We start from the raw sequence: 16,801 nt of genomic DNA on the forward strand, positions 1-16,801 counted from the left end.
TTTCTTTATTGATTAAGGTATTACATGTGTGTCCTTATCCCCCGCATTGTCCCCCCACCTCCCCACTCATGCCCTCACCCCCCTGTTGTCTGTGTCCATTGGTTAGGCTTATATGCATGCATACAAGTCCTTTGGTTGGTCTCTCCCCCTTATCCCCACCCTCCCCTACCTTCCCTCTGAGGTTTGACGGTCTGATCGATGCTTCTCTGTCTCAGGATCTGTTTTTGTTCATAAGTTTATGTTGTTCATTATATTCCATAAATGAGTGAGCTCATGTGATATTTATCTTTCTCTGATTGGCTTATTTCACTTAGCATAATGTTCTCCAGTTCCATCCATGCTGTTGCAAATGGTAAGAATTCCTTCTTTTTTTTTTTTTTTACCACAGCATAGTATTCTATTGTGTAGATGTACCACAGTTTTTTAATCCACTCGTCTGCTGATGGGCACTTAGGCTGTTTCCAGATCTTAGCTATGGTGAATTGTGCTGCTATGAACATAGGGGTGCATATATCCTTTCTGATTGGTGTTTCGAGTTTCTTGGGATATATTCCTAGAAGTGGGATCACTGGGTCAAATGGGAGTTCCATTTTTACTTTTCTGAGGAAACTCCATACTGTTCTCCACAGTGGCTGCACTAGTCTGCATTCCCACCAGCAGTGCACAAGGGTTCCTTTTTTCCCGCATCCTCACCAGCACTTGTCATTTGTTGATTTGTTGAAGATAGCCACTCTGACATGTGTGAGATGGTACTGCATTGTCCTTTTAATTTGCATCTCTTGGATAATTAGTGACTTTGAGCAAGTTTTCATATGTTTCTTGGCCTTAAGTTTGGAAGGTATTCAATTAAAAGTGTAGACATTGGTTCACCTTGGATGAAAGAGTTTTAAACTGAAGAATATACTGAATGTTATCTCAATTGATACCGACATATATCATCATAATGGAGGCATCTGATAGTGTTCCTATATTCACTATTAGCCCCAGTTTGAAGAGGTGGGCCAGCAGTACAGTATGAAAAGCTTAGCATCTCTCTGATGCTAAGGACAGAGAGAAAAGTAACTGTAATGAGGAAAGCTCTGAAACCTCTTTGGAAGGAAATGTGGCCTCATTTACCAAAATTTAAAATGTACCCACTCTATGACTCAAAATTTTCACTTATCAGAATTTGTCCTTCATAAACATTGTTTCCTTAATTTCCCCCCTGCTGTTTTAGATTTGAAGGAAATAAGCCTACAAGTATACTTTTTGATATAGCCACCCACAGATTGTTTTCTGTATACATTTATCAAAATGTAAATATTTTTATTCACATTATTGCTCTCCAAACAATATTCTTTTTTAGTGGATCAAATATGAAAGGCATTTATTTACTATTCACTTAAAATCCAAATGGATGTTCCTAATTGACAGGTGATTATTCTTCAAGTGAGGATTCTGGAACCCAGGCTTTTTCCATCTTTGAGTCCATCACCTTCAAACTCAGCTTCCTAGGTCAACATGCTCAATTACATCAACCGTCATCAAGGACCATGCGTGGGTTCAGCCTGGAGTGTTGCATATCAGTTTTGATTGTATTCTACTGACTAGAGCTCAGTTACATGAGCACACCTACCTGCAAGAAGGCTTAGAAAAAAAAAGTAGTTTTTGAAGAGGAAATGGACTGTTCTCTTTCACAATGTCATAACTTCCTGGTTGACCAGCATCTGTCTTGTTTGATCTGTATGTGGAGATAAGGAGTTTGTAAACAATGGAGGTAGGTAGTTCTGTGGATATCTGAGAATATGCTCATTCTGGATATAGTGGATGAGCTCTTTAAATTACAGTTTGGACAACAGGAATGGGAGACTATAGATCTAACAAAGTTTGAAGATAATGCTGCATCTCATGTCAAAAAACTTTTGTTAGCTTAGAAGTAATTTATTAAGGTTAGGAGAGGCAACTCTGGAGGGAACGATGCTGTGTTAGTCTGGAATATGTGTTTGTGTGTGAGGGTACATATGAGTGTGTGCACATATGAGTGTGTGCACATTCATGTAGTTTTAATCTCCAAAATGACAATCACTAGAGATGAAACATACTCGAGTCTGTATGATGCATGTTAATTGCCTTCATGCTCCTGGGGTTGAGGTCTCCAGAGACAGGCTTCAGAGTCTGGAAGGGACAAGTAATGGGGAATGGACAGATTTGTGGCACGTTCTATTCTCTGAGTAAAACCTGAAAGGGATCCATGTGAAGAAAGGAACCCAAAGGTGTTTTACCAAGTAGCTGACATCTCAGACTCATGGGCTGCCTTAGGATAAGTGGGTATGGGCAAGATGGAACAGTAACTTCTTTCCTATATCTGAATGTCCATTCTGTTTTATAGATCTACTAGAGGCCCGGTGCACGAATTCGTGCATGGGTGGGGTCCCTCAGCCTGGCTGGCGATCGGGGCTGTCTTGCCCAGTCCCAATCAGGGCTGATTGGGTTGGCCGGCTGGGGGAAGGGACTGTGGGAAGTTGGCCGGCCATGGGAGGTTGGCTGTGGGAGCGCACTGACTACCAGGGGGCAGCTTCTGCATTGAGCGTCTGCCCCCTGGTGGTCAGTGCACATCATAGCTATTGTCCGGTCGCTCGGTTGTCCAGTTGTAATGGTTGCTTAGGCTTTTACATATGTAGATATGAAAAAGAAGCATAAATTTTCTTGATTATTTTCCTTTGCAAACACTATTCTGATTATATAAACCTTATTAGACATGTGATTAAGGAAATATTTTTTGTCAAAGCATCATTTTGTTATTGCAGGTCATCTGCAAAAGAATTGCATTCTTAGCTGACAAGAAAATGGGAAATTTTTCTTTAAGACGTTGGCAATAATTTATATGACTCTCTTGTTTACTGCTCTCTTTAACACAGATGACAGCATAGCAAATCAACACCCATTGTATGTGACTTAAAGGAGAGAAAAACTTTGTAAGTAGAAGCTAATTTATTTAATGAGCTATAATACTCAGATTATAGCTCTGAGTATTATAATACTCCTGGGGACTGGGGAACCCAGTGGGGAATCCAGTGGGATCTGAGAGATACCCAGAGCAACAACAGGAGTTGACCTGTGGAAACAGGAAGGCTTTGAGTGGGACTATTGTGCTGGAGTGAGTGGCTCTCTCCTGTGAGTCATCCCAGGTGAGAGGACAATCAGAAGGGAGCTCAAGAGTATTAATGTGGCAAATGGAAAGTGAGGCCTCTTTATTTTGTGTCTTTCTCCTCTGCTCCTTGAGCAGCACTTAACTGCCTCTGCTGATTTTAAAGACCAAGAGATTAGGTTTCTATACATTTTTTGAATCCATCCCTGGTATATTTTGCTTACACATTACCCTAGGTCAGCATTCAATAAACAATTTTACTTGGACCATTGAAATAGCTTTCTAATAGCTTCCTGCTAGTTTCATTGCCCTGTAATTGTCTGGCAAATTGTCTTTCAAATGCAGTTTCCATAAACCTAGATCGTTTTACTCTTATACTAGAACAGCTGCAGGTGTTTTTCATTGACTAGAAAATTAAGTCTGAACTAGTCAGACTGGCAGTGAATCCTCTGTCATGTGGGTCCCACATTTTTTTCGGGGGGGGGGAGCCTTTGAAACATCTCAAGTGCTGACCTCAAGTGAGGCCAAGCAAAGCAACTGTCCACTTTTATTCATCATGCCCCCTGAAGAAGACAATGTGCTATTGCAAACTGCCCAATAAGCTTCACTATTGTGCCTGTGTGGGAATGGGGCATGGGGTCGGTGTCATTCCCAGAGAGCTCAAACAGGACAGAATCCCTAAGTCACCTCCCCCTTTTTAGATAGCATCTTTTAAAAAACTTTATTGTTTATATTGTTATATATGTCCCCCATCACCCCCCTTTGCCCACCTTCACCCGGCCCCTTTCCTCCTCCCCTCTGGCCATCACCACACTGTTGATCTTTGACATAAGCTCCAAAAGAGTAGGGTCTCTGCTTTTTTATTCATTGTTCCTCCTACTCCCTATTTCCTAGTGCCTGGCAGTAATATGTGCAAAAAGTGTTTATTAAATAAATGCAGGAGACAAAGAAGAAAGCACAACTCACCTTCTTTGTAACTCAAATTGAGGAAAATAAAGATATATCTCTTCACCAGGAAGAAGAAAACTAGTGTAAATATTTTTGTGTCTTTTACTGTCCCTGTCACTTCCACAGGTCAGACTAATGAGGACTTTGGAGACTACTAATATCTCTGGGTTCGTGAGTGAGTTCATCCTCCTGGGCTTTCCCTGTCGCAGAGACATCCAGATCCTCCTCTTCGTGTTCTTCTCCTTCATTTACCTTCTGACCCTCCTGGGGAACACATCCATCATCTGTGCGGTATGGTCAAGCAGGAAACTCCACACACCCATGTACATCCTCCTGGCCAACTTCTCCTTCCTAGAGATCTGCTATGTCAGCTCTGATGTGCCCAAAATGTTGGCCAACATCATCTCTCAGACCAAGAGCATCTCCTACACAGGCTGCCTGCTCCAATTTTACTTCTTCTTCTCCATGTGTGCTGCTGAAGGCTTATTTCTGTCAGTGATGTCTTTTGATAGATTTCTTGCCATTTGTAGACCTTTGCACTATCCCACCATAATGACCCATCGCCTATGTGCTCAGTTGGTGATCTTCTGCTGAGCAGGTGGCTTTCTCTGGTTATTGACGCCTTTGACTCTAATATCTCAGGTGCCCTTCTGTGGTCCAAACACCATTGACCATTTTCTTTGTGACTTGGCACCTTTGCTGGCATTGTCCTGTGCTCCAGTATCTGGAATTACTCTGGCCTGTGGTATCATTAGCTCTCTCATCATCTTTCTCACTTTTCTGTACATTCTTGGCACTTACTTCTGTGTCCTAAGTGTGGTGCTACAGGTGCCCTCAGGCTCAGGAAGGCATAAGGCTTTCTCTACGTGTGCCTCCCACCTTGCTGTGGTGTCTCTGTTCTATGGTTCAGTCATGGTGATGTACGTTAGCCCAGGTTCTGGGAACTATTCTGGTATGCAGAAATTTGTGACCTTGTTCTATGCTTTGGCAACTCCATTCTTTAATCCCCTTATCTATAATTTCCGGAACAAAGATATGAAGGATGCACTAAAGAAAATTCTGAATGTATTATTGTGAGGAATCTCTAAAAGATTCAAAAACCAAATTTAATATAATGCATCATTAATATTTAGGAAAATAAATATGAAAGATCTTGAGATGAATAGGATGATTTTTTTCTCCCTTTCGGTTTATTTTATTTTCATATATTGGAAAGGTGATTTTAAAAATTCATTAGACTCATGATTAAGTCTCAGGAAGTTATTACTCTTATGTTTTAGATATGTCTATACTTAAACTTCTTTATTTTTAAATACAATTTAATAAGATTTTCATATATTTCTCTATAATTGAGTTTCAAGTTTCTCTTTTGGTTTCTATTACATGCTTCTTTTTTATTTTATTTTTTATTTTTATTGTTTAAAGTATTACAAATAGTAGTACATATGTCTCTCCCCCCCCATTGACCTCCCCTGCGCCTCCCCCACCCCTCGGCACATGCCCTCACCCCTAGTGTCTGTGTCTATTGGTTATGCTTATATGCATGCATACAAGTCCTTTGGTTGATATCTTACCCCCCACCAACCCTCCCCTGCCTTCCCGCTGAAGTTTGATAGTCTGTTCGATGCTTCTTTGTCTCTGTATCTATTTTTGTTCATCAGTTTATGATGTTCTTTATATTCCACAAATGAGAGAGATCATGTGATATTTATCTTTCTCTGACTGGCTTATTTTGCTTAGCATAATGCTCTCCAGTTCCATCCATGCTGTTGCAAATGGTAAGAATGCCTTCTTTTTTTATAGTAGTGTAGTATTCCTTTGGGTAGATGTACCACAGTTTTCTAATCTACTCATCTGCTGATGGGCACTTAGGCTGTTTCCAAATCATAGCTATTATAAATTGTGCTGCCCACTTCTAGAAATATATCCCAAGAAAACAGAAACACCAATCAGAAAGGATATATGCACCCCTATGTTCATAGCAGCACAATTTACAATAGCTAAGATGTGGAAACATGCTTCTTAATGTACTTCAACATCCTCAAATTTGGCCTTTATCAAAGCCAGTTGTTCTTAGAGCATAGCAAATGTCTAATGTATTGCAAATATACAAATGGTTAACCAACAACCCTTTAGGTAACCAGATTTAAAAAAAAAACACATCTCAATATCAGGGACTATTTAAAAACACTACTTAAAAATACTTTATAATTGCAAGTATAGTTTTGAGAACCAACAAGAATCCTCAGTAGGGTTATGCTAACTTCATTGACTCCCCGTATTTTGCTAATATTACACTTTGGGAGGTAGGTCCAAATCTTCCATATTCAGACACATGAAGGCTAGCTAGTACTCAATGTAAGCCAAAGAGCTATAGACTTCGTGAGATCACTACTATCCAGACCTAAGGTGCACTTACTTTCATGTAGTTCTTTGTCAAATTCTGGATACATGTCTCTCAGAAGTAGTTAATACTCTCTATTCTTGTTTTCTACAGTAGTAATTTAATTTATAGTATTATACTTCATGAGGAAACCTTAGGCAAAAACTTTGTTTTGAAATAACCCCAGCACTAACACTATTTTTATTTATTAATTATATTTAAAATATATTTTTTATTGATTTCAGAGAGGAAGGGAGAGGGAGAAAGAGATAGAAAAATCAATAATGAGAGAGAATCATTGATCAGCTACCTCCTATATGCCCCCTACTGGGGACCAAGCCCATAACCCAGGCAAGTGCCCTGACTGAGAATTGAACTGTGACCTCCTGGTTCATAGGTCAACAGTCAACCACTGAACCACACCGGCCAGGCATATTAATTATCCTCACTTGAAGATATGTTTTTATTGATTTTCAAGAGAGAAGAAGGGAGAGAGAGAGAGAGAGAGAGAGAGAGAGAGAGAGAGAGAGAGAGACATCAGGTACCCTGACCAGGGATTGAACCCGTGACCTTTCAGTGTATGGGATGACACTCTAACCAACTGAGCCACACTGGCCAGGGGAGCACTAACTTTATTTTTAAACCGTAGTCAAACATCTGCAACTTCCTGCTGGATATTTTTACATAAAGACCTACTTCAAATTAAAAAATGGAATCCTAAATTTGCTAATCTTTTAAATTAGCTCTAAAAAATAAATTTTTATCTCTCTCTTTTTCTTTTTGCTCAATCTCCCTAACCCAGCTTGCACTTCCCACCCCCATTTGTCAGCCCATTTTCTATGAGTCTGTCTCTATTTTGCTTGTTAGTTCATTTTATTTGATTCTACATATGAGTAAAATCATATGGTACCTGTCTTTGACTGGCTTATTTCACTTAGCATAATGTTGTCCAGGTCTATCCATGCTGTCTCAAAGGGTAAGATTTCCTTTTTAAAAAATAATTAATGAATACAACAACAGTGTGGTGATGCCTGGCCAGGGGAAGGTGCAGGAGGCTATAAAAGCGATAAATGGTGACAGACAGAGGCTTGACTTGGGGTGGTGAACATGCAATATAGTGCATAGATGATGTGTTGTAGAATTGGGCACAGAAACCTGTATAATTTTGTTAACCATAGTCACCCCCACTAATTCAATACAAAGGAAAAAATAATAAAGAAAAAACAAAAAAAGCAAAAAATTAAAAAGTAAAAAATCACAACAAACAAATTAGCTCTAGCCATCCTTATTTGCCAATGGCTCTACTGTTAACCTGAACTTCAAATCTTAACATTTACAATCTCTCATCTTCTCATACCCAATCTTAATGTTATTAAATTATGTGGCATCTTCCCTGTGATCTTTGTCATCTTTACTCATTTTTGTGTAGGTTCTAGCACTACATTATACCTGTGAAGGCATAATAACTTCATAAATGGCCTCTCTGTCTCTAAGTCTCCCATGTCAAATTTCAGAATCATCTTTATAACCAAAGATCCTTTCCATCAGTCCCCACACTTATTTCCTCTCTACTTACACAGATTTATGGGTCAAATCACAAACCTTTATTTTTTTGGTGTATACTTGTCATTATAACTTTGTTCAAACCCATGGAATGTACAACACCAAGAGTGAACTCTAATGTAAACTATGGACTCTGGGTGATGATAATGTATGTAGGTTCATCACTTGCAACAAATGTGCCACTCTGGTGGGGGATGTTGATAGTGGGGGAGGCTATGCTTGTGTGGAGTCAAGGGGCATGTGGGAAATTTCTGCATACCTAAAACAACTGCTGTAAATAAGAGAGATTTCATATGTATATGTTTTCCTCATCTAACCAGAGAGCTGGAGGACTCTCCATAGCCACTGTTCTGTGCCAGATCTGTGACATTTAGTTTGTAGATCCTCATCCTCTTCGTGGGTCATTTGAATCAAAGATGTGTCAGACCACAGAATTCTCTTACCTGGATGCTGATAAGAGTAAAAGCATCACCTGAGAATTCCAGGAAATACATTCTTGGAACGAAAATGATCTTTGTTGGTATTAAGAAGAATGAAGAAATGACAGGCATGATAGCTTATCTCAAAAAAGAGCTAACATTAACTACTGTCCACTGCCTTATTTGTTAAAAGATGGAAATCTTTATCATGATTTTTAAGTTATATGTGCCATATTTAAATTGAGTCATATTCCATTTTCTCTCTATTTTTTAAAATTACATAAGCAATATATTTTATAATTAACTTTTATTGTAAAAGACAAAGCAGTACAAAATAATGAAAATCCTCACATCCACATTTCTACACACCTACTTATCTCTTCAGCAATGTGCTCAGTTTGGTGGGTATACTTCTAGACCCTTTTCTGTGATTTATCTATAAAAATATAAATTCTGGGTTTTAAATGAATATGTAAATTGGATGAAACCTAAATATTTCTGTACAATGACTGACCCTCCCACCCACCCTGCTCTCTCACCTAAATAGCAATGTCTGAATTTCCTCCAGCTTCTGCAGGGACTGTTAGTCTGAAACAAGTTAGGACAATGAAGCTGAAGACACAGTTCTTCAGGGAAGACCCTTTCCCTGGAGGTGGTGCACACTCATATGAGAGCACTGCTCCCACAACACAGTGTTTTTTTTGTAATGTAAAATAACAGAATTTTCTTTTGAATAAATATATGTACCCATATCATATTTCCACATATGTAAATTGTATATATCAGATGGGAGAGCTTACATTTTAAACCTGACAGAATGAAAGAAAATTTGAGCCATTTCATCCAAACCTGCCTCCTATACAGTGAGTGTAGTTAGTATATGGCTGAAACGTCTGCTGAAAACCTCAGAGCAATTGAAATGAGCCTTAAAATACCTCCCCACAATCACCTAATTCTTCTCCCCATTTCCCCCTCCCCAAATCACAGAAAAATGACATCCCTAACCCCCACAGTGTGTCAGAGCGAGGTGCAATCAGATAGAATACGGGCCGAGTAAAAGTTTGCAATAAAAAGCCGGCTTCCTGTTCCCAGTCCGACCGAGCTGCTGCTGGAGAAAGCGCCTTGATTAAACTCAGGGAGCCTCATTTTTGGCACATCTTTGACCAGTTAGGCTGGCCGAGATTCTGCCCAGGCTCTGCAATTCCTCATTCCTCCTAGGGAATTACTCTGCCTCTTCCACAGCTCCTCCTCCTCCAGTCAAGGGTCTGACGCTGCCCACTGACCACGGTGCTGTGTCTGCCTTTTGGCACTGGGAGCTTGTCTGTCGTAGGATGAAAGTGGAATTGAATTCTCTGCTGTCTGCAGGGCTTTCCCCAGGGACCAGAGCATGAAACCCAAACTTATATATAAAATCATATCCTGTTTGCAAATCAGGAATTAAATCAGGAAAACCTGTGAAATAAGAGCACACTTGTTGTCTCTATGGATCTTAGAAGGCGGCTTTGAACTGGAAAGCCAGGGATTGGAAGGGATGATATATGATGTTTTAAACCAGTACTAGACCATCTAAATTGTCTATATTTGAGATTTAATGAAAGTGTGTGTTGTAAGTGCCCATAATTTTATTTTAGTCTGACCATAATTTTATTTATACAGTTGAACTGACTATGATGGGTGAGACTGCATGTAAACAGGACAAAAAATGTGATAAGGAAAGAACAAGAGTGGAAGGAAGGTGTGTTTCAGAGTTGTTGTATTTGAATAAGAAATACCCCCACCCTCCCTTTTTTTTTATTCAAAATTAAGGCGAGAATAGGGAGACCTTGAGAAAAAGCCTTTGTTTTCAGGGAGGCCATCCCTCAGGAGCAGCAGGGACAATCACAGTGCACCACTCAGTTCCCAAGTGTGTTTTACTTTCACTGATGAGCTCAAAGGTGAAAGACCCTCCCAGAATCCATTGGTGAGATGGTAGCCTAGTAATGGCCCCTCTGGTTTGCTGCTCACCTGACACTTCCAGACAGGTTCTGGGTTTTAAAAACCAGACACAGATGTCACCAATTTCTTCAAGGCTTTTGGAGCAAACCTTCTTTTATATGTGCTTTTTCAAATGACATTTAAAGTTCACTTTAACAAAGCCCCAAATACTGTGTATCTTTCCAATCATCACTAAAAGTAACGTCCCTGGCCCTAGCTGGTTTGGTTCAGTGGAATAGAGTGTTGGCCTGCGGACTGAAGGGTCAGAGGTTTGATTCTGGTCAAGGGCACATGCCCGGAGGGTTGCTGGCTTGATCCCCAGAAGGGGGAGTGCAGAAGGCAGCCAATCGATGTTTTTCTCTCATCATTGATGTTTCTATCTCTCTCTCCCTCTTCCTTCCTCTCTGAGATCAATAAAAATATATTTAAAAAATAAAGTAGAGCTTACTATGCTTAAAAAAGTAAAATAAAAGTAACATCCCTGCCCATCTTTATCACGGAGTCTACCGTGATTAAAATTGGTTCCCATTTCCCCTCCAGACTCCTGGCAGCAGAGACTGAAGCCTGCTGGAACTGTTGGCAGTTTTCAGGCTTCATGAGAGTAAGAAAATCTGGGGTCTCATTTAACATTGAGTCTCCTCTCATACCCTCAACCCCAAGGATTCTATGTCTTTTTATATTTTTAAACTATCTTCCCCCTGTTTCAAGGACACTCTACCCAGCTTGATATCATGCTTAGATGACCGTTTTTCATATCTGCCATGACCAATCACTGTGCAGCAGCTTTGACATGCATTATATAATACTAGTATATAATTCTCATAAAATTTTTTCAAAGAAAGTCTTACCATTTTACTATCATTTTTTCACAAATAGGATTTTTATTTGTCACCATTAAAAGTATGACTTTTAAACAGATTCATGGACTAGGGCCTTATATTCATCAGCTCATTCAACTTTAGCACCTGTCTCATCCTCAGTAGCTTTTCCAGAACTACTGCCTTCACCAGGAAACTCCATGAGTTTTCCAAGTCAAACTTGGTCTTCTCCAGCATTTTGACTTTTCTAACAAGACATCATGGAGCAGAGAAATAGAATGGCAAGGCTTTCCTATGTCTCTTCCAGTGCTCTCTGGAAGCAGTTTATTGACCACTACTTTCAAGTCACTTGCCTGCACCTCTCGGGTTATGATTTTCATCATCTTGTTCAGGACTTGGCGGACCTGCTGATGCTGAGCACAAGAGGTCTTCCGAATCTGATTGTTGCAGTTTTTTAGTAAAACCAACACAGAATAGATAAAGCAAATAACCATTGGTTGTCTTGACATCAAGATGAGCTTCAATCATGCTCTGCCATTTTTTGACCACAGAGCACATTTTGTCATGGGTAAGATCCATGACATGGAAATTAATTAGGCAGTTTTGCCTTGAAAATTCTCAGTAATAACTTGAATATTCTAAATGCAGCGTCATCACTCTGCAGGTCAACTAGGCTCACTCCAAAAACACCACCTCTGAGACCATAGATGCAATTTTTGTTCCTTGAGTTCTAGTGACTAGTATTCTTCCAACATTTTGTATATTAAACATAGCTGGTGCATTCACAACTATACCAATCTTTCTTAAAAAATGGATCAAAAAGTTTCTTTTTGGTTTCCTTTTTGGTACTTTCATAAGGCACTTGTTCTTGTCCATCATCATAGTGCTTCTCATAAAGCCAAAAAGGCAAGTCTTACCATTTAAAAATAATTAAACAGAAGCCCACAGAGGGTAAGAGTTTATATTTGGTGGTGATTCAACTTTGTTTATTTTATTTCTACAAATAGGGTGCCTAAAGTGAAAAAGTATAATCTGCCTATGGCTGCTACCTATTATTCTTTTCTGGCTATGGTTATACCTTTCGGTCACTCTGGTAAACTTCTATTAACATCACTATTTTGGCTTCTTTTATTCCTTAAATATCTGATGTAATAAAAGGGTATTATCCAAATTGACCCTAAGGGTGGAACTACTGGGAACGACTGGTCGCTATGATGCGTACTGACCACCAGGGGGCAGACACTTAACGCAGGAGTTGCCCCCTGGTGGTCGGTGCGCTCCCACAGGGTGAGCTTTGCTCAGCCACAAGCTGGGCTGAGGGCTGTGAGCACAGTGGTGGTGGCGGAAGCCTCTCCCACCTCCTCAACAGTGTTAAGGATGTCCAACTGTGGCTTAAGCCCGGGGGGAGCGGGCCTAAGCTGGCAGGTGGACATCTACCGAGGGGTCCCGGGCTGCCAGAGGGCACAGGCTGGGCTGAGGCTCCCCCCCCCCCCCGTGCATGAATTTTCATACACCGGGCCTCTAGTATGTATATATTTTAAATCCTCTCTCGAGGTTATGTTTTTATTGATTTTAGAGAGAGGAAGGGAGGGAGAGAAAGAAACATTGATGTGAGAGAGAAACATTGATCAGTTGCCTCCTGTATGCACTCTGGCAAGGGATGGAACCCAAAGCCTAGGTATGTGCCCCAACCGGGAATCAAACCTGCAACTTTTTGGTGTATGGGACGACACTCCAATCAACTGAGCCACCGGCCAGGGCCTTCCTTAAATATTTTTACTTTAAACACTATACTTGATAAAGTTGTTCTGAAACTGATCTCTATGATGTAACTCTCTGTTTATTTCTGTAAAAGAGATTTCACTGAAAAATTAGTGCTCACTGTGAACAAAGATTTATTGAAAACAATTATTGCCCACAAGGAGGTTTCAGGGTAAAGACCTACTGTGGAAAATGGTCCAGCAAAAACCCTCTGCAAAGGCAAAACCTTAAGTCCTTTTTTTTCCTTTGCCTTTGAAGTAGATACATGGTAGTCTTACACTGATGGCAAGGTGCATTTGAACTCTTGGGCATGATTCTTAGGAAGATGAGGGTCAGACTAGTTTCAGATGTTACCTTCTTCTGTTAGAGCTTTAACTTGCATTAGGCTGCTTCTCTCTTCTCTGAGCTTTAGTCATTTTAGTACAGTGGTATGAAGTTGCAGGAACTAGCCAGAATGTGTGTTTTTTAAAAATTTATCTTTATTGTTGAAAGTATTACAGCTGTCCTCTTCCCTTTGCCCTCCCCCCACTCCATTACCTCCTCAGGACTTCCCACACTATTGTCTGTGTCCATGGGTTATGCATATAAATTCTTTGGTTAATCTCTTCCTGCCCACCCAGCCTCCTTCCCTCTGAGAATCGTCAGTCTGTTGCATCTTCCAGGTCTCTGGGTCTATTTTGTTTGTCAGTTTTTTTTTGTTCATTAGATCCCACTTATAAGTGAGATCATGTGATATTTGTCTTTCTCTGACTGGCCTATTTCACTTAGCATAATGCTCTCCAGGTCCTGCCATGTTGTCTCCAGAATGTTTTTAATGCAGCTGACAAAGGAAGCAACCCACTCATTCTGTTCAATGTTCGCCAGTCCCTGTAGAGAGTAACTAGAGGGTAAATACTTCCTAATAGTGTTAACTTTTAGCTGCCCTAACTTCCTGCTTCTTCTCATGCTAACTGAAGGATACTCTAATTTCCATTTGGAAGTATCACTGATGTATCGGAAATCTTAGACCCATTGATGCTTTCATATCACACTTAGAGGCTCAGTTTTAACCTCCAGTGAACTGCTTATGAAAAACTTCTATTGATTCTGTCACTTTGATGATGGCTGTCTAACCTCTTTGTTACAATCTTTTAAAATATTTTGTTATTAATACTTATGTTGGTATCCCATTAGCATGTAACCTTCCAAATCAGTTCTTTCCCTTTTTAATTTCAGAAGTACCTCAGAAACCTGTCCTCTCTCACATTCACCTGCCCAGGAATGAAAGCCATCCTGAAAAACAAAAACAAAAACAAAAACAAAAACAAAAATTTGAAACTTTCTAGATGTTTCAGATAAGTTCCTCAAATGTAAGTTTGGACCCATATGTTTTTCACTCTTCAATGTTGTTTTTCTCTCTTCCTATTCTCTGATTTTCTTTCTGTGTGTTTTCTTCTTAGAATTGGTATCATGGCAACTGAGGCTCTGTGATATCACCAATGATCTCATTGCTTCTCTTTTACCACTCAGCCTGTCAGTGGGTACCTTAGCTCATACAGCTCAGTCTGCAGGTGCCCCGATGAAGCCAATTTTGATAGTCTAGTACTATGCCAAGCTTCAGCCAAATAAGGCGTTTCACTGCTAAAGAGAAAAATGCCCTTTGGGCCTGGAAGTCATTGCTAAAGAAAACCAAGGGAAACCAGGTCCTGATTAGGTTTTTGGATTCCAACTCTGGGAAGAAATCAGCACTGGACCTGAAAGCCAGGCAGGAAGTCGTGCAGTTGGGGTAAATCTGACCTTCTGAGGCTCTCTTTTTGTCAGGAGGATGTTGTAGAAGGTATGGCAGCTAAGCCCAGGAGCTGTGTTGGGTCAAGCTCTGCTTTGGGCACTATATTTCAGGACACCCAGGTCCCAGTCTCTATACAGTCTTCCCCAGGTCATATGTAAAGGCTCTTAGAGTTGCTATGTCCCCTGTGGAATTTGGGCAAAAAAGACAGTGGCCAAATATACATATTTGGTAATTTCCTAGCTGACTTTAGATCGATGATATCCAAACTTTTGGAGTTGGTGTAAGTAGTACCTAATTTCATCATGATGCCTGTTTTGTTCTCTCCAAACATGCCCTGTACATTAAATACTGAATATCCAAGTGAAAGTTAATTAATTTAATTTTTAGATTTTTCTGGGATTCTGAGAGCCTCACATGCATCTTTGATATGACTGTTGATCTCAGAGTGATGAATCCCTGACTCAGAAGTTGGGCAGAAATATAAATTTAATACACTTGGAGGAAATGGCCCAGTTGGACCATAGTTTATGCTGAAAATACCTCAATTATACTCATAACTGTCTTCACTCACTCCGGTGTTTCATCTACATTCACACTGTATTTAGAGCCCTGTTTTAGAATTTCTTTCCCTCTGGGGTCTCCTCAAATATTCATTTATTTAAAAATAACTTTTAAATTATGTAAGTTAGACTATATATCATTATAGAAACCTAAAAAACATCAGAACAAAAATGACATTACTATATGGTATTTATCCTTCTATTTATATTTATATAAAAATTGAATTATATTAGACATGTTGCTTTGGAATATACTAAAAGAGTATACAAACCAGAGAGAATCTTTTGCCATGTTAGTAAAAATAAGTGTACCTAATCACTAGTGGCAGCATAATATTCCATTTTATGGCTACAGCATATTTGTTGAAGCACTTTTCTCCTGTTGGACATTTAGATGGTTTGTCTTTTTTTTCCTATTAAAATTCTGTGATGATGTTCTCTTATGATGAATTACTCTAAATGGATTAGCTGATCAAAATGTATATTTAATTTCAAGGCTTTTGTTTGCCATATTGCTAGGTTGATTTCCAAAAGTGCTGTCCCAAATTACATGCCAACTAGCAGGTTGAAAGAATGCTCAGTTTTCCTCAATTTGAAATACACACACACACACATACACACACACACACTATTATAATTCTTTCTAAAAATTACCATGGTAAGTATTTAAAAGTAGCCTTATTATTTCAATGTGTATTTATTTCATTAGTAATTGGGCTGAATTTAAAAGAAAATTTTATTGGTCATTTTTTCTTTTCTCCCCTGTCTTCCCATTTATGTAAATTACATAATTACATTATGTACGTAATTCATTTTTCTATTTATGTATTCATTTTTTATGAATTTAAAATGATTTATATTTTATATGTCTAACGCTTACTCTTTATATGTTTTTTTTTTTTTGGTTAATCCTCACCCAAAGATATTTTTCCATTGATTTTTTAAAAAAATATATTTTTATTGATTTTTTACAGAGAGGAAGGGAGAGGGATAGAGAGTTAGAAACATCAATCAGCTGCCTCCTGCACACCCCACTACTGGGGATGTGCCCACAACCAAGCCAAGGTACATGCCCTTGACTGAAATCGAACCTGGGACCCTTCAGTCCGTAGGCCAACGCTCTATCCACTGAGCCAAACCAGTCAGGGCTCCATTGATTTTTAGGGAGAGTGAAAGAGAGAGGAAAAGACAGAGAGAAACATCGATATGTGAGAAACACATCTATTGGTTGCCTCCTGAATGAGCCCTGACCAGGGCCCTGGCCAGGGAGGAGCCTGCAACTAAGGTAAATGCCCTTGACCAGAATTGAACCTCAGACCCTTTGGTCCACAGGTGGACGTTCTATCCACTGAGCTAAACTGGCTAGGGCGCCTCTTTATGTTTTATACTTTGACTTTATGTTTAGGCCTATAATTATACCTTGAGATTATCAGATGTAGAATTGAAAATGTCTCTTTGTGAGTAGAAAATGTGTACATTT

At 39.5% G+C, this 16,801-nt stretch overlaps 1 protein-coding gene and 1 pseudogene across 1 annotated transcript; one reads left to right on the forward strand and one right to left on the reverse strand.

The window, feature by feature from the left end:
* The first annotated feature begins 4,210 nt into the window (after positions 1 to 4,210).
* Positions 4,211 to 14,463, forward strand: LOC102424694 (olfactory receptor 11G2-like). Its single transcript, XM_014454765.1, is given in 3 exon segments — positions 4,211 to 5,148; positions 13,420 to 13,449; positions 14,433 to 14,463. Coding segments are annotated over 3 exon segments (999 nt in total).
* On the reverse strand, positions 11,324 to 12,114 carry LOC102425228 (annotated as a pseudogene).
* Positions 14,464 to 16,801: the final 2,338 nt, after the last annotated feature.

This window comes from Myotis lucifugus, unplaced genomic scaffold, assembly GCF_000147115.1.
Source record: "Myotis lucifugus unplaced genomic scaffold, Myoluc2.0 scaffold_38, whole genome shotgun sequence".
In the NCBI taxonomy this organism is placed as follows: domain Eukaryota; kingdom Metazoa; phylum Chordata; class Mammalia; order Chiroptera; family Vespertilionidae; genus Myotis; species Myotis lucifugus.